The 23019-nt window shown below is 44.5% G+C and overlaps 1 protein-coding gene across 2 annotated transcripts in view; it reads right to left on the minus strand.

Moving 5' to 3' along the window:
- LOC149358287 (glutamate receptor ionotropic, kainate 2) overlaps positions 1–23019 on the minus strand; it is a 372085-nt gene that overhangs the window by 33573 nt on the left and 315493 nt on the right. For both annotated transcript variants that reach the window (XM_089570314.1, XM_089570313.1), the window contains exons 4-5: positions 4818–5069; positions 805–974 (exon numbers count right to left, since the gene is read on the minus strand). In XM_089570314.1, coding sequence (XP_089426440.1) covers positions 805–974; positions 4818–5069 — 422 coding nt within the window. The remainder of the gene's footprint in view (positions 1–804; positions 975–4817; positions 5070–23019) is intronic.

A 23019-nucleotide genomic window follows, 5' to 3' on the forward strand; every position in this document is an offset into this window, starting at 1 on the left:
TTCTCTCGCCAATTAGGGAAGTTGAAAGCGCTCCTCCGCACGTGCGGAACTAATGGGCGCTCTGTAGATCTACATTTGGTGAAGAGATATTAACAAAAGATAAACACGGAGGGGGGGGGGGGGGGGGAGGTGATTTCAGGGCAATTAGCAGACGCCATGTTTTGACGGGGTGCCGAATGGAGTTTCTCCTTGGTGGCAGGTTAACGAGACGTGCTTCGGTATAGGCCATGGGTTATTGGTTAGCAGCGTTTCCCCGTTTTCGAGCACTCTAACGAAAAACACGTGCGCAAAGTTCAAGGAAAAGGGATCTTATATGCGCTGACTTATTTGTTTTTCTGCTGATACCTCAATCTACTTTTCTCAAATTCACAGACTGGCTGTCACCGTTGAAGGTTGGAGCTCACTTCAGAATTGTTGAACTTGAAGCCGCAGTAAATGGTCAACACTACTTTTGTCATAAAAGAGCTTATTCTTGGACTCGTTGCAAATAGTAATTATATATATTTTTAGAGTCATTAACTGCAGACTGTTCATGTCTGGTCAGTTTTAAGAGTCAGCAAATAGTGTTACTTGGCATCTTTTAATACACTTAGTTGCATCTCACCGAGTTACAGAACGAAAAAATGCTCGCAGTCATATTCTTTTCTCATGATGGACGGGTCAGGACAGGGCGCGAAATTCCGGACGAGAAATCTGCAGTTCATTCCACCTCATGAACCACTCAGTTTTCAGCCTATCATGGTCTGCCTCCGGTTATGGATCCCGGGCGATCGATAAACAGGCACAAGTGTCGGTGGTGCTTACCGCTCTGAGGAAAGCGGTGAGGTTCTCAGGTCGCACATCGATGATCATGCTGTAGATCCCGCGGCTCTTAATGTCCATCAGCGTCGCCGTGAAGTTCTCCGCTCTCCGGAAGAGGTACTGCACGTTCTTCGGCGGGAACGGCCGAACCAACTCCTGGAGGCTTATGAGAGCTGCGGTTTTGAATGACGGGAAGCTTTGGTCGGGGCGAATAAGGATGTCGCATATCAATGACAGCTGCAAACACATTAACGAAAATTCGCGATAGCGCTTCTAATTACCGTGACCGCCACAGCATGGCGCGTGTCTTATAAAATTTAAAAACGCACTCAGGCACTCAGGCATTGACATCACCCGCGACGTAAGAAAGAAAATGACCGAGTGGATGCCATTTAGGCGCTATAGGCCGCTACACTTAGCGGCACTCGAGCGCTCTTCGGCGATCATTTCGTCCTGTGTCAGCGCTGTTTCTACCGTGACCTTAAGCGTGTTCGAGACAACGTTATCTGTTTTTAGATACCAGTTCAACAATGCTCCAGCTTGCGACACCAGGTAAAATAACCGCCTTCTGCGAAGAAAGGGCACGGCTAAAGCCAAGGAAAGCTCGTAAACCGTGGATCAACAGAGACTGCCTCGAAATGATAACAAAGAAAAACAAACTCTACAGCCGTTTCCTTTCTTCAAGAGCTCCCGATGACCTTAAAGCTTTTAAAAATTTTAGAAACCAGGTAACATCATTTCTTCGCCAAGCAAAGAAAGACTACATGCATAAGCTATTCAACTCCAATACAGTAAGACGAAGCGATCTTGTTTGGAAGGAAATTAACAATATCTTAAACCCTCAAAGAGACCCCCAAACTTGTACATCGATCACAATAGGCGACTGCGCGTTATCCGGAAGGCAGCTGGCCAATCGCTTCAACGATCACTTTGTTTCACTTGTCAGGAGTGCTCATGATCAACGCTCTGCAGAATATCTAAAATTTCGTACCACTGAAACTGCGTTTCTGTCCCCGACAGATAAGCATGAGATTCAAAGTCACTTCGCAACCCTTCGTAATAGCAGGTCTCGTGATATAGATGGCTTCCAGGTGCAACCCTTTAAATATGTCATTGATATTATCAGCCAAGTATTAGAGTACATATTCAATATCTGCCTAGAAAAAGGAGTATTTCCAAAGCGGATGCAAATGGCTAGGGTTTCTGTTATCTATAAAAGCGGTGACAGAAACGACCTCTCTAACTATCGTCCAATATCGATACTTCCCGTCTTCTCAAAATGTCTAGAAAAGGTGATGTTTAAACGTATTGCTAGCTTTAGTAAAAAACACAACCTAATAACTACATGTCAGCATGGTTTCAGAGAAGGCAGGTCGACAGAGAGCGCCCTTCTTGTGCAGAAAGAATTAATACTGGAATCATTTGAAAAGAGGGAGCTTGTTCTGGGCATTTTCGTTGATTTTTCAAAAGCGTTCGACCGGATCAACTATGAGACTTTAATAGCCAAGCTAGACATATACGGTTTTCGGGGCGTCTTTCTTCAGTTAATCCGATCTTACTTAACCTTCCGTTGTCAGCAGGTCAAGATTGACAATCAGCTTTCCGATATACAGCCTCTACGAGCTGGTGTTCCTCAAGGCAGCATATTGGGTCCACTGCTATTTAATTTTTACATAAATGATGTTACTAGTCTAGATAACCAATGCACATTTATAATGTATGCTGATGACACCAGCCTATTTTTTAAATCAACTAATGTATATGATCTCTTTGGGCAGGCGAATCAGTGTTTGCTTTCCCTCCATGAATGGACAGCCATTAACTCCTTGGAAATGAATACCAAAAAAACAAAAGCAATGCTTTTCCGTCCCAGAAATAGGATCATTGATTTCCTGGGATATTCGCTGTGGCTAGGTTCGGTAAAAATTGAGCTTGTCTCGGAATTTAAAAGTCTTGGAGTGTATTTCAATGAACATTTATCATGGAATAAACATATAGATACTACGATTAACAAAATAGCTAAGGTAGTGGGTATTCTTTCCAGGCTTCGGTATTGTTTACCGCAATGTGTAAAAAAAATTATCTTTCAGTCCCTATTTTCTTCTGTTATAGGATACTGCTTTTTGGTTTGGGGGACCACCACCTTTTCGAATGTTAGCAAGCTTCACAGATTACAAAAACGAGCCCTTAGAATTATCGTCAACGTTTCTCGAGACGCACCAACAGAAGCGATTTTTCGTAAAATGAATATAATTCCTATCCCGCAGCAATATAAACAAACCTTATTAAGGCGCTACAGGACTACAGCCATAAACACAGCTATCTTCTTCAAGGAACTCTACAGACTTGAACGCAAGTCTCACAATTACAGCACTCGTACAAAAAATCATTTCGTCATTCCACAAACCCGAACAAATTACGGACGGCAGAGCATTAGTTACACCTTGCCTCTTCTTCTAAACACAATCCAATAGTTATAGTGTGCAGATAACACTATTATTATTTTTATTACCTGACTGAAAGTGTGCATTTCTGTAATTATGTTTTCCACACTGCGTGTATGTTTTTTCTTCTTTGCCGCAATCCTATGTCACCTTTTCTACAGTCTTTAGTTAAACATTATGTGAAAGTGCCATTTCGCCCTGTTGTTTGTGTTAAAAATATTTTTCATTGCATAGTCCACTCTTACGCCGAAGTTACCAAGTTTTTGTACGGGGCGCAGCCCCTCGTCAAGCCTTTAATAGGCTTTTTGGCTGCGCCCCTAGCATCCTTGTGATGTTGAAAATAAAGATGACTTGACTTGATGTTCGCCTACTGATAAAAAAAAAACCAGAAAAAGAAAACACATTCTAACACGCAGGAGTGAGTGAAGAAGGCAGAACAAGAAAGGAAAAAGTATAAGCCGGTCTGCTTGATAGAACAACACAACAGCACCCCACATCCCTACCACACGATCTCTAAATGGAGCTGGTGGCAGCGACGTCTGACGGCACAGCCAGCGACCCCTGATAAAAATTGTCTATAGACAGTCGATAGATTTCTTATAGACTCTAGTGCCTTCCTATAGATATTTCTTTTTGTCTATTCATAGGCTATAGACCGTCTATTGACAAAAGTCTACTAAAAGTGTATAGCCATAAATCTATAGACTGTCTGTAGACTGTCTATAGCATTTGTTTTGCCTACAGGCTGTTGTCTAGAATGTTTCTACAGACAGTCTAAGATTTTAGAGACAAACGTCTATGCACAGTCTATAGAATGACTAAAAAAATTTTTGTGAGGGACGGTTGCGTCGCTCATGAGTCATGGCTGTGAGCAGCGGTCAGCCGCTACGAAACCATCACTAAGTGAACATGCATTATTGGCTGACTGGAACTGCGACCTCAGTATACCAATGTGACAATTTTTCGAAGCTTGCAGCGATTTCTTACTGCCGGCAGTTTGAAACCACGAATTACCGTCTCAATAAATTTCAGTCTCATATAGATACACCTGTTTTCCATCGTTGTACGCAAAGGTACTTCTCGCAGACCCCTCAGCCTAGGTTACATCGCCATTCAGTTATAAACTGTGATCACGGAGTCCTTCCACAGTTTTGACGTCACAAGTTTGAATCGAGTGGCGTCAAGAAAAATGTCCGCTTTCTAATCGAACTTTATCAGCCATAAATGCGTCATTTGGTGCTGAAAAAAAAAAAATCTACATAGTGCGCAGAAAAAGCCATATACAATCGTTTTTTTTATCTTGAGAGCAAAACACGATAGGACTGTTTTAGCGTTCGTTGAACAAAAAATTCCAAGGTTTCGAGTGCGACACATTGGCCCACGAAACTGGCAGTGAGGCGCGGCACACTGCAAACAGAAAGGAGTAAAAAGGGGGGAAGCTGTATTCTAGCGCACTCTCTTTTATATAAGGGAGTGTTCTATGGGACTGTTCACTCCTTTTTCACTCCAATATATGTTTAGAGTGTAGGAGTTGGCGGGAAAAGCGCGACCGCGGGTGCGCGAGTGACTCACAGATGTCGTCCTGGTAGAGGACAGCGATCCGCGTCCAGTTGAGGTACTGGACCAGGTCCCGCATCGATTTGCCCGTGATCTGCGGGTCCGGGTGCAGGTTGACGGAGCAGTCCTTGACGTCGGGTTCCAGGTCCAGCCGGCTCTCGATGTGCGGGATGTCCAGCGAGTCCGAGAGGGACTGGATGTGCGCGCCGATCATCGGATCGTTGGGCCCGAAGATGGCCGCCACGCCCGAGCTGATCAGGTTGCAGGCTGCGCGCCAACGAGAGCGGATACCACTCATTAAGCGGAGTGAAAAGAAGACACCAGACATAGAGAAAGAGGCTACTGACCAACAGCAGCCACTATCGACTGGAAACATCTCTCCTTCAATCGCAAAGCTTCCTGTCAGTCACATGATATCACCACACGTAGATGGGCAGAGCATTTAAAGCGATGGCTCCTTACTGTAACGGAGTATAGTACTAGAGAAGGTAATGGGAAGAAGGGAATGAGGCTACAAATCTCAATAACTCTGCTGCGATATTAAGGCGAAAGCCTTTAATGGCTCATACTGTCGTCCGTTAACAAAGCGTGTCACACGCGTTTAACCAAGGAACCAAAAAAAGATAGAAGAAAACCAACGGTTGCTTCACATAGAGGGGGAAAAAATGAATCTGGAAGCCAAGTTTGATGACTGTCGATTAATTAGGTAATTAATTATGGGCAAAAATGTCGAAACTGCGTCGAAATAACGCGGGCGTCGATATAGCCACGGAAACGCTGTGACGTCACATCCACCGGAAGTCGCCAAGGCATAGTGAAAATTATCACAGAAAGGTCGGAAAAAGCGCCGGATTTGTGTCAAATTAGATGAAAAAATCTGCAATTAAGCGTAATTAACAGTTAAGATCCCCGAAAGATGTATAATTTAAGTGTCAATATAGTCACGGGAACAGTGTGACGTCACATCCGCCGGAAGTCGTCACGGCATAGTGTCCTCGGCTTTCGCCTCTCAGCACTTAGTTGCCAAAGTGTCCTCGCATTTTTCTTTTGCGGACGCAGCTGGAGTAAGTAAACTTAGAGGTCCATGAGAGAGGTCTCAGTGCGAAAGCACTACTTCACGAGGTCTCACCGGCTCACCAAGTTTGTGTGAAGCTTGACACTGAGGGTGACCTTGGACAAGCCATAGATTAATAAACAAAATAAATATTGCCGCGGCCGGCATTCGAACCCACGTTGGCGCGAACAGATCAGCTTCTCTGGCCACTGCACGAAGGCACTAGGATATCACCTCAACCGATCACGCCTCGTGTTAAACTGCAACACACTCAAGCGCTGTGCATTGCGCATCGTCTTCTTGACAAACTAATACTACTATCAAACTAATATTCGCGCTTTGAACTATCTGGTGGTAGGGACAGAGAGAGAGAGAGAGAGAGATGTGCGCTGCATTCGTTGGAATGGAGAACGTTGTGGCAGAAACATCCCACTAAAGCAGTACGAGTTGGCATAGACAACATTGCTGTAGAAACGCGGCACTGGAGCATAGGCTGCCGGCTTAGATTGACTAAATCGGCACTGATGATGAAAAAGTTGAAGACGCGCATAACTGGCTCCTTGGGTCGGTGGATAGCTCAATCGCGCTTTCAGGTACGTGGCGGTGGTGGTCACCTGCAAACAAACTGTGGTAGTTAACAAAACACAGCTTTTTCCTTTGCATTTACAAAGATCTCAACCTCCCTCACACTACCTCTACCGCTAAGATCTTTGCCACAGGCCTCTTTCATCCTCTCCGTTCTCTTCTCTCTCTCCATCGTGACTCGCAGCTTGCCCGGCTTTCCTTCACCCGTCAGGGTCAGTGGTTACTGACTCAATCGGGTATCTCGCCCATTCCCATCGCCCCGTTTACCTCTCCTATTCCAACCCCGGCTCCCAATCTTCGTATCCTCCCCCTCCCGACCAACATGTCACCCGTCCTGCACGCCGGCCGTCGTCATGCGGCCGCGCAGCACCATTCCCCTCTCTTTGATACCCAGGGTGTAGCCTACACGGATGCCTCCTTCGTGGCTCCTCGAGGTTCCTGCGGCTACGCCCTGTACCATCACCACCTCCCCGCTCCTGAAACCCATCTACACCCTCCGGATGCACTGTCCCTCGAGGTCCTCGCCATTGCACATGCCCTTCAGTCATTTGCTCTCCTTCCCTCTCTTCAAGAGTACACAGTCTATTCAGACTCACAAGCCGCTATACACCACATACAGAAACGCACCCTAACCCCTTCTCTCCAACAGGAGGTCGAACGAGCGGTCTCTGCATTGCAGCCTTCCATCGTTTTCCTCCGCTGGGTCCCAGGGCATTCAGGGATTGACGGCAATGAGCTGGCCCATCAGCTCGCCCGTGACACACTTTTCCGGGCACCGTTGATCACCTGGCCCAAGCCCTCGGAGGACGGGGGAAGACTCACCCTTCGCCGCACCATAAAAGAGGTCTACCTCGAGCTCCGCCTAGACAAACGCCTTTACCCTCCCCCTCATTCATCGCTCACGGTGCCGGAGGCTCGCCTTCTTCGGCACATCCAAATGAATGCAGTTATAACCCCGTCTCGCCTCTTTCTCTATCGCTATCGATCGGACCCTTCCTGTCCCAAGTGCCCCTGTATATATGCGGACCTGGCCCATTGCCTCTTCTATTGCCCGGCTGCTCAGCAGTCGGGTTCCTACCCCCACTTTCTTTATTCATCACCACCTGGCTCTACTGGCTTGGCGCGCGCTGAAGGGGAGGAAGAACAGCGACTTCTGTTCGCCCACGCGATCGACATGCTCGGCCTGTAAATTATGGCCGAATAAAGGTCTTGTACTACTACTACTACTACTACTACTACTACTACTACTACTACTACTAGTACTACTACTACTACTACAAAGCACAGCATTTGCAGAAATGCGCGAAGCGCATTTCAAATTTCTCTATATTTCTCAGACTACTGAAACCCTTTCGATGTTCGAGCCCCCGTGATAGCCACGGAAAATACCTAATACTGCAAAAAGCCCGTTTTGCAAAATAAGAAAACAGAATACTAAATTGAAAAGCGGAAAGGTGAAATTTCTTCCACTTTCCTAGACCTCGCAAATAATGCGGGCGCTGAAATTGAAAAATCCGGAAAAATCTCATCTTGCGGCCTTACTCGAGAAACAGCGAAATAACTGCAACAAAAGTAGATAAAAAGAACTCGGAACTGGAACACGAGTGACGTTAAGCGCCGAACGCCGCGCCAATCTGCCTATACAAACGAGAATGTCTTAGGGTCTCTCGAAAGACCTCCCAATCCCCATCGCCAACAGCCAACCGGCATACGCCGGAGCAAAGAGACAGCAAGGAACGAACCTGACTCCACATCCACCGAAGAAAGCAAAAGCGACGCGAGCGAGCGAAGCGGACACAGCGCCTGCAACAAGACACTCACATCCTATTTGTTAGCCTGGAATCCGCAAACGCCTATCCCTAATTTTTATTTCTTTTATTTTTTCAGCGAATGGAGCGCCACGTGCCTTGTTTAAAGTACAGATATAAAGCACGCGACCTCCTGCTGTAGGGACGAAACAGGAAAGCAGAATAACGGAGTTAAGCGGAAGAAATGGTGTGCTAAACACTGAGGATTACGTTCGGAAATCTGAAGGGCCAACAGAATTCTCTGGGAGTCGCTATCTTCACGGCGCCCGCCCGACGTGGCCTGCAGTCTCAATTGCTTCAATTTCCACACTGTTCGCAGCGCGGATTATGTTCTCTTCCAGTTGCTGAGGCGGGCCTGACTTACTGGCCCATATTTCTTCCCATAACGGCAGGTCGAGAAGGTTGACTTTTTGGGCTTATTTGCGTGCATGATTGGGCTTTTGAGAACGTTCTACTTTTTTTTCACGTGTCTATTGGCTTGCTCATGTTGAGTAAGAGTGTTTTACTGGATGTTCACATCGCAAGAAGACACTCGGAGAATCGCAGGAGCAGTTACGAACGAGGCGACAACAAAGACAACATTTAAAAGAAAAGTCTCTTCGGGAGGCGCTAAATTTGCGGGTGCGTCTAGGATTTTTCTTCAGTATCGACAAGATGGGGACCCAGCTTGACTTCGCCTTCCTACCAGAGAGATTTCTGTCAGTATCTTCACAGTCGGTTAAGAACAACCAGCATGACGATTAGCAGGGTTCTTCGGAACATTGTAATGGCACAGCCAAGAGAGCCAATTATCTTTTCATTCGTTCCTGCCAAAATCAGGGCATACTGACAGTGCGTGCTCAGTTGGTAGGTTAACAGACGAGTGGTTGCTTTCAAACAAAATTTACTCACTGCTGAGTGAAGATTCTCAGCGATGCCATAGGTAGATATAATCGCGAACACTGAGAACAAGCCAGTGACGTCAGCCTGTCTTTCTACAACTTACAAAAAGCGCGAGAAAGTTGATCGACACCGGCTGAAAATGCGTCTCAAATGCACTTTGAAAAGTTCTCGCAATAAGCTACAGGCTACATGGGCGAACAAGAGCGACGCCCATTTGCTAGATTTGTTCAACCCAAAATAATAATAATTGGTTGCTGCAAACTAGCAGTGCTTACACTGCAGTCTACGTCTGAGTGTTACAGAAAATATACATCTTCGGAGAGGTCGACTCCACTATCCCTCTGCAGCAATGATCTCCTTTAGGTATGCGCTATATGTCAATAAATTGCAAACGCATCGTTCAAAACGTATACTTGTCGTATCGACGTAAACGCGCATTCACTCACGGACGCTTCATAACAGAGAGCTAGCTTTCAAAACACCTCAAAAGTTACGTAATCAAGCACGCGCCATATTTGACTGCTCTCCTTACCAACTTTCAGCAGAGTTTGCTTGGGGGCTAGTTGGTTCTTCTTTTCAAGGCGGAACTCTTTTTAACGCAACACATAAATGGGACAAGATATCACCTGTCTTGTCCCCTTTATGAGTTGCGCTAAAAAGAATTCCGCTTTGAAAATCATTAGCAACTGCGCAATAGAAGCTTACTCATCTGGTATCGTCTCACTTAGTGCCAGGCGCAGCGTCAGTCATGGGAGATACTCAAGGATCAGAGGCGGAGACACTCATGTGTAAAGTTGCCCTTGTACTCTCCTCCGCCATCTGAGAACGTGCGAAGCCAACTGGCACAGTTAAAGAGGTACGTCGACCCGTCTTTTCTGCTGTCGCTAGCTCTGCAAGCAGCAGAGTTACAGCTGAACTTCGCTATAATGAAACGGTCTATTATGAAATAACGGATATAACGAAGGAATAAAAACTCCCCTTCGAAGCGGGCTATAATGAAGCTACGGAAATAACGAAGTAATAGTCGAGCCCCTTCAACTTCGTTATAACGAAGTTCAGCTGCACATTCCACATACCAAAGCAGCGAAGACTACCCGTCATTTCCCACCACTTTACCGGTAATCACCCAATTTTTCAAATGACATTTGAAGATTCATCTGGCACATCAAGCCACATATCGGCCACAAACGACATGGTATACCCTCACCGATGGGTGACTGTGGAGGTTAAACCCAAAACCTCTCTTGTACACGGTGTGGACGCCCGACCAGCAGGCCTCCGCGCGACAAAAGAAAAGCATAGAAACAACGAGGTGTCGAGTTTCCACGCAGTGAAGAACAAAAACAGGCTTAAGTACATAAGCGCCCACGGTTTGGGCGGATAACGGCTCGCTTAAACGAGAACTACACGGACAAAAAACCAAATGGGAGAGAGATAGCCCTTTGCGCACATAATACTCCACAAGCGACAGTGTTTGCAGGGTGTCAGATAGCGAGGCGTCAGTGTATTTCGTTGTGGAGAATTCTCACGATAAGCTTCGTATTTTTTTTGTCGAGTTCTCGAGCCGCTACGACGTAGATTAAACAGCAAGCCACTTACCTCAGTTTATTTTACGCGGAAGTGAAAAAAGAATTTCTGAAAAGCTTGGAGCTTTTCTTTTTTATTTTTTTGAAGAGCAAAAATGTGCTGCAAATTTTACCTACACACATTAAAAGAGAGATGGGGGAGCGGGATTAGGAATCGGAACAAAATATTTCAAGCCCACAACTCTTGACAGCTTCGCTCTTTTCAGCGTGACGGGTTGCGGCATTCTCCAACACGATAAACGAGCTAGAGTACGACAAATGCCCAACCACCTCTGCGCTAAGGTTGCGAGAGCAGTTTTCACCGGTAAAACTGCCAGTTACGTGATGCGAAATGTTGCTTGTAATGAAGCAATGCCACGCGCTTAAAACAAAACAAAAATAAAATCTTTAGGGCCGAGATATCGGGGTTTTCGCGAGCACGCGCGGAGTGCGCAGCTACAAATTTATGTCGTCCGAAGCATGTAGCCAGGTCTTTCGTAATACTGCTTTCAGCTCCCGATATCTCTCTGAGCGTCTTGTTACTCAACGGCGCTCAGCAGACTCTGACCGTATAATGGCCTCACAAATTTTTTTTTTTTCTTGCGTCTTCCAAGAATAGCAATGCTTATAAAACGCGGCTCTGAATCTTTCAGCTATTTTCCTTTCAGTGTCTTCTAGCTTCTACTGTCAACAAAAAAAAAACGAAAAAAAAAAATCGAAAGTTCATCGCGAAAATGATTTTCGTTGCATCACAGCCGGTTTCGAAGGAGAAAAAGCCGATTCGCCGTCGTGCTGGGCGTCCGAGGATTTCGATTGTGCAGCGAGACCAGACCGGCCCTTGCGCTGCTAAGTGGACGCAAGTTCATCTCATCGGGTCGAGCGTAGGAATTATAGAAAGCGGCTATTGGCAAAGGCCCTATTCCTCTCGTTTACATCGGGACATTCGGTACGCTCGACTTGTTATCATTCTCAAGGCGTTTTTCGCTAAAGTACTCGATCGCTTTTCGAGAGGTTTGTTGTCGTCCGTGGCGATTCTGAATGGCAGAACGGAAGCGCCAGCAAGACGTGATTGGGTAAAGAAAAAAGATTTAAATGGAGTACCACAGACCCGCACTTTCAAAAGTAAGTTGCTACAGGGCTCTGCTTTCTACTACCACAGCGTCGATACTTGACTGCTGTTGACCAAAAAAAAAATATTGTTAATTTACCTCACTATCAACTTAGAACAAGAAGTGGCGGCCACAGGTCTAAGCATTTCGTTCAATTGTGATAACAACAGCATCTCTAATATTTTTGTCTACAGAAATTTCCCATATCAAATCCCTGCCGCATGAGAATAATCCCCTCAACTGCCAGTAGTAAACACGTAGTCCCAACATCTGTTGTTTAAAGAAACATACGGTAATTTAGAACATGTGTTAATAAAAGAAAACACTGACCCAGCACCTATAATGACTCACGCATTAAGAAGCGGAATTCATTTCCACACACTTTGTGCAAATCAGATACACTTAAATCATGGCACGAACACTTATTAGATGCCATAGCGTGTCTCCTTGACTCATAGCTTCAGGATCTGACTGAACTGACTGCGGACGTGTTAGCAAGCCTCGTGTTGAAGCGAAGAAAAACTAAGTCACTTTTTTTGTATGCGTATTCATTCACTCGTTAAGGGATATTCATTAGTAATGTGTGTACTACTGTTCCGGTTAAACATAAGAGCAACTGTACCTGCAGCCACTTGGAAGTATTACCTCATTCATATAATTTCGGAGCCTCTCACTTCATTTCTATGTCTTTTTTTTTCTTTTTCGGTCTCTATACCCACTACGTCCCAGGCTCGCGCCAGCATGAATAAAGTTTCGATTCGAGCCAAGGCAGATGACAAATGCTCTAAAGCGTTCGTGACTTCTAGTCGCGAAAGTATTGCATTTCTCGCAGCATCACACGACAATGCTCTGTAAGGCCATGTTCTCTCTCAGTCACTTCTTTCCTCCGCCGAAGAACGCGTTCCTTTCCAGCACCTGAAGGCTGCTGGCACCGAAACGCTCCCGCAGAGATCAAAATAAAGTATCTATAAACACAAAAGTCTTCGCCGGAATGCGGGTCACTGTGAATAGGAAGCCTTCTGACGCCTTCTTGCACCCGGACCGCCTACATTTTTCCTGACGCCTTAAAAGCAAACACGCTCAAGCCGGCCGGCATTCTCAAGCATGCGTCGAGGGGACCGTCTTCAATCATCCATAATGGAAATTTTTCACCGCTCGTCGTATGGAAGACGTTCGCCAGGGCATGCCAGAGGGAAGGAAATATTTTTTTAAAAAATAAAAGGAGGAAACATGACGGCGTTGTGACAGGGTTGAAGAAATGAAGAAAAACCACCGGATAAACACAATCACAGTGCCTGATAAGGCGGACAGATATCTGTAATGCCGGGGGAATGAAGCATGCAGTGAGTAGCAGGAAATAAGGAGCAGCAGGAAAGAGGAATTTTGGGACGAGAAGTTCGAAGGTGTGCAGGGTTCGTACGAGGGCAGAATTCAAGTGCCCGCTTTTCCACACGCGGTGAGGAGCGGCTTTTAGCCAATGGGAAGTTCTTTTAAGCTCACACCCTAGCTCGTCTCCATCTGAATTTTTCATTCATCACACTGGCCTCTTATCCTTCAATCGCCCGGCAGATATCGGACCGCCGCGAGTTGGGTTTTTTCTTTTTGTTTCTTTCTTTTTACTCCAGAATTTCCGAGCTATAACCTGAGCACTGCTCCCGCGCACCACCTCCAAAGCCACGCTTAGGAAGTAAGGAGACGGCGTCAAGAAAAAAAAAAGAAAACTTAAAATAAAATACGTACCCGAGGACAAGAATGCTTACAGCGTCTTTGGCGTGTCTGGCACATGTTGAAGCACTTTATCGAGTTCCTTCTTTATCTTCTCTTCCCGGGTATTGAAGTTTAAGCGCGAATTGAGCTCCACATCTCTCTGAACATGTCTGTTCTTCTTTGCGTTTGGCTGATGTAAGGAAAAAAATGGCTGAGGCTTAACTTGGTTAAGCCTGGAGAATGCGAAGCATCATCGTGTCGCGTAATTTGGAAGCGCACAACCACAGCGACGGCGCGAGGTGGGTCCCCGTTTCTCCACTGTCGTGACGTCATCAAGTCACGTGGTGTGACGTCATGTATCACGTGATTTGGAGGCGCACAACCACAGCGACGGCGCGAGGTGGGCCCCCGTTTCTCCACTGTCGTGACGTCATCGTGTCACGTGGTGCGGCATCATCGTGTCACGTGAGTTGGAGGCGCACAACCACAGCGACGGCGCGAGGTGGGCGTCCGTTTCTCCACTGTCGTGACGTCATCGTGTCACGTGGTGTGACGTCATGTATCACGTGATTTGGAGGCGCATAACCACGGTGAAGGGCTGAAGTGGTAGCTAAAGTAGTATGCTTCGCATAAAAGCGAATTCACAATGTAAGCAGGCTGCAATATTGAGCATAGCCTTGAACTCCTTGCCCCATGCTTAAAGTTCCGTGATTTGGTAAAAAAAGACGTTATTAAAGCCATATTACTGTGTTCATGTTCTTTTTTTTTCTGCTGTTCCTGGTTTTGAAGGCTTAAGTTCCAAGCATTAGGCGCGACTATTTACTGATTATTTACAGGGAGCTTAGCGTCCAATACGGTATACAACGAAGGCTCGAGCGTAGGACATAAAGACGAGCAATGAAAATCAAAAGCATGTCAATCTGCTAAGAGCTACAATTCAAATTCATACTTGCAAGCAATCAAATCACGAAGTGCCTTAACATTACCTGTTAGCTGAAGCGAAAAAGTTTTTCTAAGGTATTGACGTAACGAATTAGCTGTGTTCGTTGTTTCTCCAGGCCATAAGATGCAATGCAATGAAATTCAAAGCTTGTTTTCAACCAAATTACACTCAACCCAACATTTTTAAGACTGTATATGTGCAATATTATGGAGTGTCGGGGCTTTCTCTCCGCTAGTTTATATGGAAATGTGCGGGTTGAAGTTCTTTCAAATATGGCTGAGTATCTAACAGCTAAGAAAAAATGCTATTGCTTTGATTATTGTGCTGCTATATGGAACAAGTGTTTAGTTTAATGCGTAGTTAAGTCAAACAAAAACTAACACACTGAGGGAATAGCACTGAGGTTTTCTGTACTTTCCCTATATTGTTAAGAAAATGTTTTGAAGCATTAGAACAAGAACACGCGACTTCATTTGACAAGAACGTTCTGTAAGAATGAATGAAGAAAGGCACACAAAAACCTCCAATGTTCTTTACGAGTCTCTGCGAATAATCCTTGCTCAGTTTCTCAGGTACGGGCCGTGTATTATTAGCCTCACTGTTTTTGCGCCAAAACTTGTGCCACGCTCAGATTGCCCGCGTCAATGTTAGCATAAAGCGCGTGAAGGTTTTCTACTGGGATGTGCTGAAACTTAGAAAGCATCAAAAAATTTGCAAGATGCTGCTCCCAAGATATATAAAAAGTCGAAAGGATAGGAAAAGCCCCGGGCAGCCAACGTATAGGGACAGAAGTGAAGGGAGGACGGGGGGAGGAGGCGGGGGGGGGGGGGGGGGGGGGGGGGGGGTTCGAAGCGCCTAAGAAAGACCACTCAAACGGCGCTTGCTACGGAACATCAATCATGTTGACTGAAACTAATGAAGGTGAAAGGTTCGTTAGCGAAATTTTGCTTACAACGCTTCGCCTGTTTCTGTCGTCGTAGCTGTGCCAATACTAAAGGAAAGCGCTTATTACAAGCTAAAGAAACTTGAACTGGCGCTACCTGCTGTCGTTGCTATGAAAGGAACGAAACCTGTCAGATACACGCGCATTTACCTCAAGCCTGTAGCTAGCCATACCTCTTTTTTCAATATTCATCTGTGGGGTTCTGGTTGCGTAGAAAGTCGAGCTAAGTATAAATATGCAAGCTGCGCTGAAGAACAAAGGGGGCAGGCGGCGATAAAAATTAGGCCGGCCCAGAAGAGAGATACCATATTTTTTTTTTTTACGTACACTGATCTTGAGCCGCTCGGGAAAGGTGGTATTTCGTTTCAAAGGTTGCCTGTTTTTTTTCTTATTTCCCTTCAGCATCTATGCAAGAGCCTGCACTGTCCTAGCACGAGATTCTTTTGAACGCATGTCAAGAACAGAACTGCATCAAGCTGACAAGAAGAAAAAAAGTTCAAGGGAAACTCTGAGACTCTACACAAGGTGGACCACGCCTGCGGGGAAATTTTCTTTGGCATGAAAGACAAAAGCTGCGTCGGCATATAGAGCAAAAGATAATGGAACGCGAACAGCTATTGATATTGTTCAGAAGTACTTGTATTTGAGCGTGTTGGTTCATAACTTTCCAGGAGGACACAGGGGCGCAATAAAAGACACGGACATAGAAGTAGACAGGGACGAGCGCTTACTATCAACAGGCTTTATTCGACGAAGACCGTTAATATACCTTCGCTTTACCCAAGCGCCACTGTGCGAATCACAAACACGTGGGTACCAGAGAACACCAAAGGAAATCCAAAGGCAGGCGATTACAGAAATCTATCTAAGAAAACCATTCCAGATCGCCGAAGTATCACAGATGAATCACTGATGCAGTTATCTCCTTTTTTTCTAATGTAATAGGCTTCCACCAGTTCCCGTTCAATCTGATCGCAGCTTCTCAACAATACTTTACAGTCCGATAAGCGGGGAAAACAGGCGACCTTATTCTTCTTAGTGCATTTTTGGCAATGGTCCGGGAGATGGGAGCCTGTCTTCTTTAAAGAGTTCTTGTGCTCCAGAAGGCGCTGGTTGAAGCAACGTTCAGTTTGCCCAACGTAAACCTTCCCGCAAGTGAGCGGGAACTCATATACAACTCCTTTTTTTGCAGGTTACGTGGGGTTAGGGTTTTTTGCGCCACACTCTTGCAGTTTTTCTTTTCTTCTTATGCGTGCACACAGACCGGACAGCTTTCGCGGAGCACAAGAACTCTTTAAAGAAGACAGGCTCCCATCTCCCGGACCATTGCCAAGAATGCACTAAGAAGAATAATGTCGCCTGTTTTCCCCGCTTATCGGACTGCAAAGTATTGTTGAGAAGCTGCGATCAGATTGAACGGGAACTGGTGGAAGCCTATTACATTAGAAAAAAAAAGGAAAATAACTGCATCAGTGATTCATCTGTGATACTTCGCTGATCTAAAATGGTTTTATTAGACAGATTTCTGTAATCGCCTGCAATTTGGATTTCTTTTGGTGTTCTCTGGTACCCACGTGCTTGTGATTCGCACAGTGGCGCTTGGGGTAAAGCGAAGGTATATTAACGGTCTACGTCGAATAAAGCGTGTTGATAGTAAGCGCTCGTCCCTGTCTACTTCTTTGTCCGTGTCTTTGATTGCGCCCCTGTGTCCTCCTGAAAATTGGTATTGTTCCCCTGTTCGTTACGGTTAATTTCGCATAGTTATCGGCTGGTTAGTCTGCCTAGAAGAGAACGATGAAACACGACGGGAGTCCTGTTCACAGCCCGGAGAGATATTTTTTTTTTTGCTTTTTGCTTGTTTTCTCGGTAGTCTCAGAATTCACCTTACATCCGTAGCCGTCTAACGCGTTTATAGACAGTTTCCCACTTAAAAGTGTATTTGTCCAGAACTGTTGGGTATGTGAACGCTAAAAACACCAAGTGTCATAAATAAGCAGGACGAAACTTAATAGGAAGCCTGGTGTCTTTAGAAATTTTCTCTGAGAAGTTCGCACAGCGCGTTTATGAGGACAATCTTCCAGCACCAATTCTCTTTAATTTCGTTATTCATGTGCTGCGACTGTTCACCCGGCGATGTCATTTCGCAATAAGCACTTTCTTTCCCACCCATCCCGTCCGGTCCGTGACCCATGGGGAAGCAAAAATCGCGGAAAACAAGTGTCTCCTATGCACCGATCCAGGTCCTGAATATATACATATATATATATATATATATATATATATATATATATATTATATATATCAAATATATATATATAAGAAGATCGGTCTTCCGATCGAAGCGTCGAGTTGAATAAATATATATATATATATATATATATATATATATATATATATATATATATATATATAAGAAGATCGGTCTTCCGATCGAAGCGTCGAGTTGAATAAATATGTTTTCTTTAACGAAGCGTATACATCGCTATATATATATATATATATATATATATATATATATATATATAGCAAACAAAGGAAGGGGAATGAGGGGCTCGTTATAAATATGACAGAAGCCAACAGCCACAGAAACCAAGGGGCACAGGGGATTTTTAATTAATTTATTTATTTTGTGGTGTTGATAAATTTAGAATATTACTGAATATGTTATCGCTTAAAGCTAATTGATTAGAAAAGCAGAAGAAAAAACAACCACATGCCGCCGGTGGGATCCGAACCCACGACCTCCGAATACGGAGGTCGTGGGTTCGTGGGTCGTGGGTTCGGATCCCACCGGCGGCATGTGGTTGTTTTTTCTTCTCCTTTTCTAATCAATTAGCTTTAAGCGATAACATATTCAGTAATGTTCTAAATTTATCAACACCACAAAATAAATAAATTAATTAAAAATCCCCTGTGCCCCTTGGTTTCTGTGGCTGTTGGCTTCTGTCATATATATATATATAGAAGAAGGGGTCACAACCTTGCAATTATCTTAATTTAATACCGACAGTTTCGGACGGAGGACCGTCCTTCCTCAGGGTATTCTTGTGTATACCCTGAGGAAGGACGGTCCTCCGTCCGAAACTGTCGGTATTAAATTAAGATAATTGCAAGGTTGTGACCCCTTCCTCTACAAGTCTTCCTGGCCCATTGAACCGACAAGACCTCCTGCAACTACTATATATATATATATATATATATATATATATATATATAAAGTAGAGTCAAAAAGCTGCTGCAGCACATGAACACAAATATCCGATGTCCCAGCTATATAAATATGACCAGTTTGTAGAGTTACATACAGCGGTTGCTTGCACATCGCATGCAATCGGTCAGTCGTGTTTTCTACGCGTATACTTACGAGTACTCCTCACTAGCTTGTTGCATAATGCATTCGCCAACAGCAAGCAATTTCTAAAAGTATACATAGCAGCGTTCAAAACAGCTGAAGTGTTTCCAACCTACGGTACTTTTCGCTGAGCGCTAACGATCTACAGACGTTTTTCAAGAAAGCACAGAGTTCATACGGGCTTGGACCTTTTTAGAGGCGCATAAAAATAAATTTAGTGTAATGTCTGCGAGCCCTATAGCGTTCCTGCTACTATAGGACGTTGCACTGAAATTTCAGCGGAGCAAGAAGAACGCCGCCGGGCTTGTTTCCAGTCGCTCACTACAAACTAAAGCAAAGGGTGTTAACTGTCGCAGCTTTCGAGGAAACAATTGAGGCGAACGTTCAAAACGACGGCAGCAGCCTAGCTAAAAGCTTTAGGCCCTTAAAAGCATTTCCCGGGCTGCTTTTCAACTTCCTTCTCGAGCGCCTTTTCCTTCTCCTGCCTAACCAGAAATAAGCGCAAAAATAAAATGCGAGAGTTGACATCAAAAACAATGGACGCGCAGTTTGCGAGAGAGCAGGGGGGGCGGGGGGGGGGGCGACGAGAGCTTATACGTCACTCCTGAACGTGTGCTCACCGTCCCATTGGTGGCGGCAGAAAGAATTGCAATTTAATTTAATTTCAAAGACGGCCGGAGATCTCTATCGTCGGCTCGTACATCACAATCAAGAAGCGGCGCTACGCCGAGCCTCCCATTCCTGGAAGGCAGTGGAGCGCGGCGGACCGGCTGAACGAAACAGATGGATGCTGGCTCCCTTTCCGGGTGGATGTGCTTCTCCCCTCCATCTCTCCATCCGACCCGAACGAAGAACACAGGCACAAAGTAAAAACAAACAAAACAGACGGGATACCGAAATGCCCCTCGTTGCAGCGAGAAAACAAGTACAGAGAGGCAGAACATATAAACTAAGATACCTATTTCTAAAAAAAAAAGAAAGAAATGGAAGCTCAGGCCAGCAAATAGAGTAGCATTAAGATCCGTCCACACCGTTGAACAGGGAAAAACAATAGATAACAGCAAAAAAAAGAAAAAAGAAAGAAAAGCCCACCTTTCTCGTAAGTCTCGGCTACCGGCGGGCGAAACAAGGATTTATACGCGGCATCACTGAAACCTAATAAGCATGAACAAAACAGAAAAACAAAAACAAAACGTCACGCTGGCAATTCGTGCGTGTACGTTAGTGTTCAAATGTGCCGCGACAAAAAAATAAAAGAGAAAGAACGACGATGAAAATAAATGCGAAGCAGTGCTTTGCGAAAAAATAAATGCGTACTGAGTTGTTTTCGCTCCAGACTGGCGCTCGGTTCACTGCCTATAGAAACAACGCTTTGTGGGTTGTGTTTATAACTTTCGGGGGCAGCGTACTCCTCGCTTCCACCACATCACCACCAACACTGCAACCAGTCTTCGAAACAATCGGGTTGAGTGAAACCGATAACGGCATATTTCACTGTCTTATAAGACGCGAAGAAACCGTTTTGGATGGACGCGCCAATGGCAGAGAGCACTCCCTGGTTGCTTATCGAACTAGCAACAACCACCTAGCCACGTACGCGGCTAACGAAAGCGCAGGGTAAGGCTCTTCGTAAGTATAAGGAGCGAGACAGTTGCTTTCGTTAAACATTTCTTATCGCAGATAGGTTTAAGGGGCTATATTCACGAAGTGTGTACGCCGTAATCGTGTGACGTGGTGTGAAGTCTGGTTACTTGCTGACCATAAATTTATGAAACACTACTTGCGCCAGAAAAATTTTGCCCTTACTGTCTGGAGATATGAGTGGCCAGCTTCGCTATGGTGAATTTTGAGTATTCCAAGAATCTTAAACAATCGTGGTGATTCTATAGGAGATTCTTCGGAATGCTAAGTAATCTGTAAATATATAACGTTTCATTTGGGCATGCTATTGCAGTATGGTCAAATATTGTTACAATATGTCCTGGCAGTCCCCTTCCTTGGCATAGATTTTACGTCTACAATGTCATGGGATCACCTCATCAGCAAGGTCTGCACCACAATTTCAATATTGATTGGTATCGTCGCTTGTAATAAACATATCCTTCCCGTAACAACGGACCTTGACCTATATTACGCAGTCTTTTTCTCATATGTAGGGTACTGTTAATTCGTGTGAGGATATGCTACTATGTCGAATAAACCAAAGCTTCTTGTTCTGGAGAAAAATAAATGTTACGGATTATTAAAAATGCCTCTTACGGCACCCCAACTCACCCCATAAAAGAAAAGTATAAAATTATTCAGGTTAATAAGCTGTTTCAGTGCAGGTTTGCTGGCTTTTATAAAAAAAATCATGGCACAAAATTATCCCTTTTTGACCTGCATTGTTCAACTTATACCTCACAACACACCCAATGCAACTAGAGAGCTTGAAATGCTTGTGATACTAGGATGTAGAACTCACTATAGTTTTGCTATGTTGAAGTATATTCTGCCAAAATGTTTGAACACCACTTTCTACAGCAAACTAACAAAATGTATTTTTCTGTCCTTCGGGAACTGTTCATTGAAAGGGTGTGTTACTGACTGTAATGAAATGTACTTATTCATTTTACCTTTTCCTTGTATCGTTATGTATAATGTTTCTCCTGTAATCTAGTTTATTCCATTGTCTTACGTATGCCTGAACCGTCTCTTCTAATGTCAACTTCTACGGGTGACGAAGCTTGTCAAGCGGTCATTGCGAACTGCTTTCTTTTTAGTTACCCATGGTTTTTTTTAACACAAAAGTTGAAATAAACATTCATTCATTCAATATGCGTCCCAGGAAAGGCAAAAAGGAGGCAGAAGAAACTTTACTCCTGATGAGGTCTACAGCCCGGTTAGCATGTCAGGACAAAGGTAGCTAAAAAGAACACAAATAAAACTATTATTAATAAACTAAACGCTTTCCAGAATGAACACGAACCGAAAGTAGGGAAATGAAAGCTATAGAGAAATGACAATGAAATGATAAAGTCTAAGCAGTAACAAGCAGTAACAACAGTCTAAGCAGTAGCAGTAATCACTGCTCTTAAATAGCAAAACTCATATCCAACTATTCAGTAGCAAACAAAACATTTATCAAAATAAATAGACAAAGTAGAGTAAAATGCACATTCGCACCGAAAAGATAACAACATTAGTAAACTATGCACATTAACAACAGGACGGAAGTTAATAAGCACGAAACCATAAATTTATCACAATGTGCGATGATGCATTATATCTTTGGAACGCAGCAGCTTCTGTCGTTCAGTAAAAGAGAGAAAGCGCAGCATGGTTCCTTCTTTGCTGCCATGAAACCGTCATAATTATTTGCTCGATGATTGATGGTTATTGATCATCATCTAGCATTGTTAACCGCTCTTATAACCAGTACAAACAAGACCTAATTTAAAAAGGAAGGATCGAAATAGAGAGACAGACCTCAAGAAAATGAAAAAGTTAGGTGAGATGGTAACGCGCTGATTTGACAGCATGAATGATGGAGGTCTCTGCTCGCAGCATCTCTGCAGTAGCTTCCTCTAGAATGTGTTTTGACAGCGTGTATGGTTATGTTTTCCCCCTGTTCTAGCATTCTGTCAACACAGAGATGCGCACGAACTGCAGCACCGGCCAAAAATATGCCGCTGATATTCCATCACGCATAATGCATCGCTTAGTTCATGGACTACCTTGCGCTAGAAGTAGAGTAGAGGGGACACGGCTGTTAGTCGTGTTCTACATTCGCTTGCTTCGTACGTAACAGCAAATCACTCACGAAAGTCACCATGTCCCTCCCAGTGCTCAAATCATATTTGCAGGTGCATACATATATGCTGGTTAGGTCTGCTTGGACGTTGTCTGATATGTAAGCACGCATGTTTACGACTCGGCTGAGTGTGTGCTCGTGCCGCGTGTTATGACGCCTAGATATTTTGCTCTTTATGCTCTTGGATGTCTGCAGTGGCAGCGTCTGAGCAAATATTTGTTAGGATGCAGCAGTTTCCTCTAGTAATGTATTATCAGACTCCATGGGATAGACCCACGGCTTCCTGCCAAACGTTCAATTAGATTACTTTCGTCTCCTTGCCGCAACCATGCAACTGCGCATTTACGTGATAATGTATATGCTAGAAGCATATTCCGGGATAGTCTTTGCAATATAAGCTCCTCAGTCACAACTCAGAGAACCATTTTTGCATTTGCAGAGTAAGCAGATATGGTTTATCTTTACGCTCACATAAT

This window comes from Amblyomma mixtum, chromosome 2 (assembly GCF_055824585.1).
Source record: "Amblyomma mixtum isolate Tamu chromosome 2, ASM5582458v1, whole genome shotgun sequence".
Lineage (NCBI taxonomy): Eukaryota > Metazoa > Arthropoda > Arachnida > Ixodida > Ixodidae > Amblyomma > Amblyomma mixtum.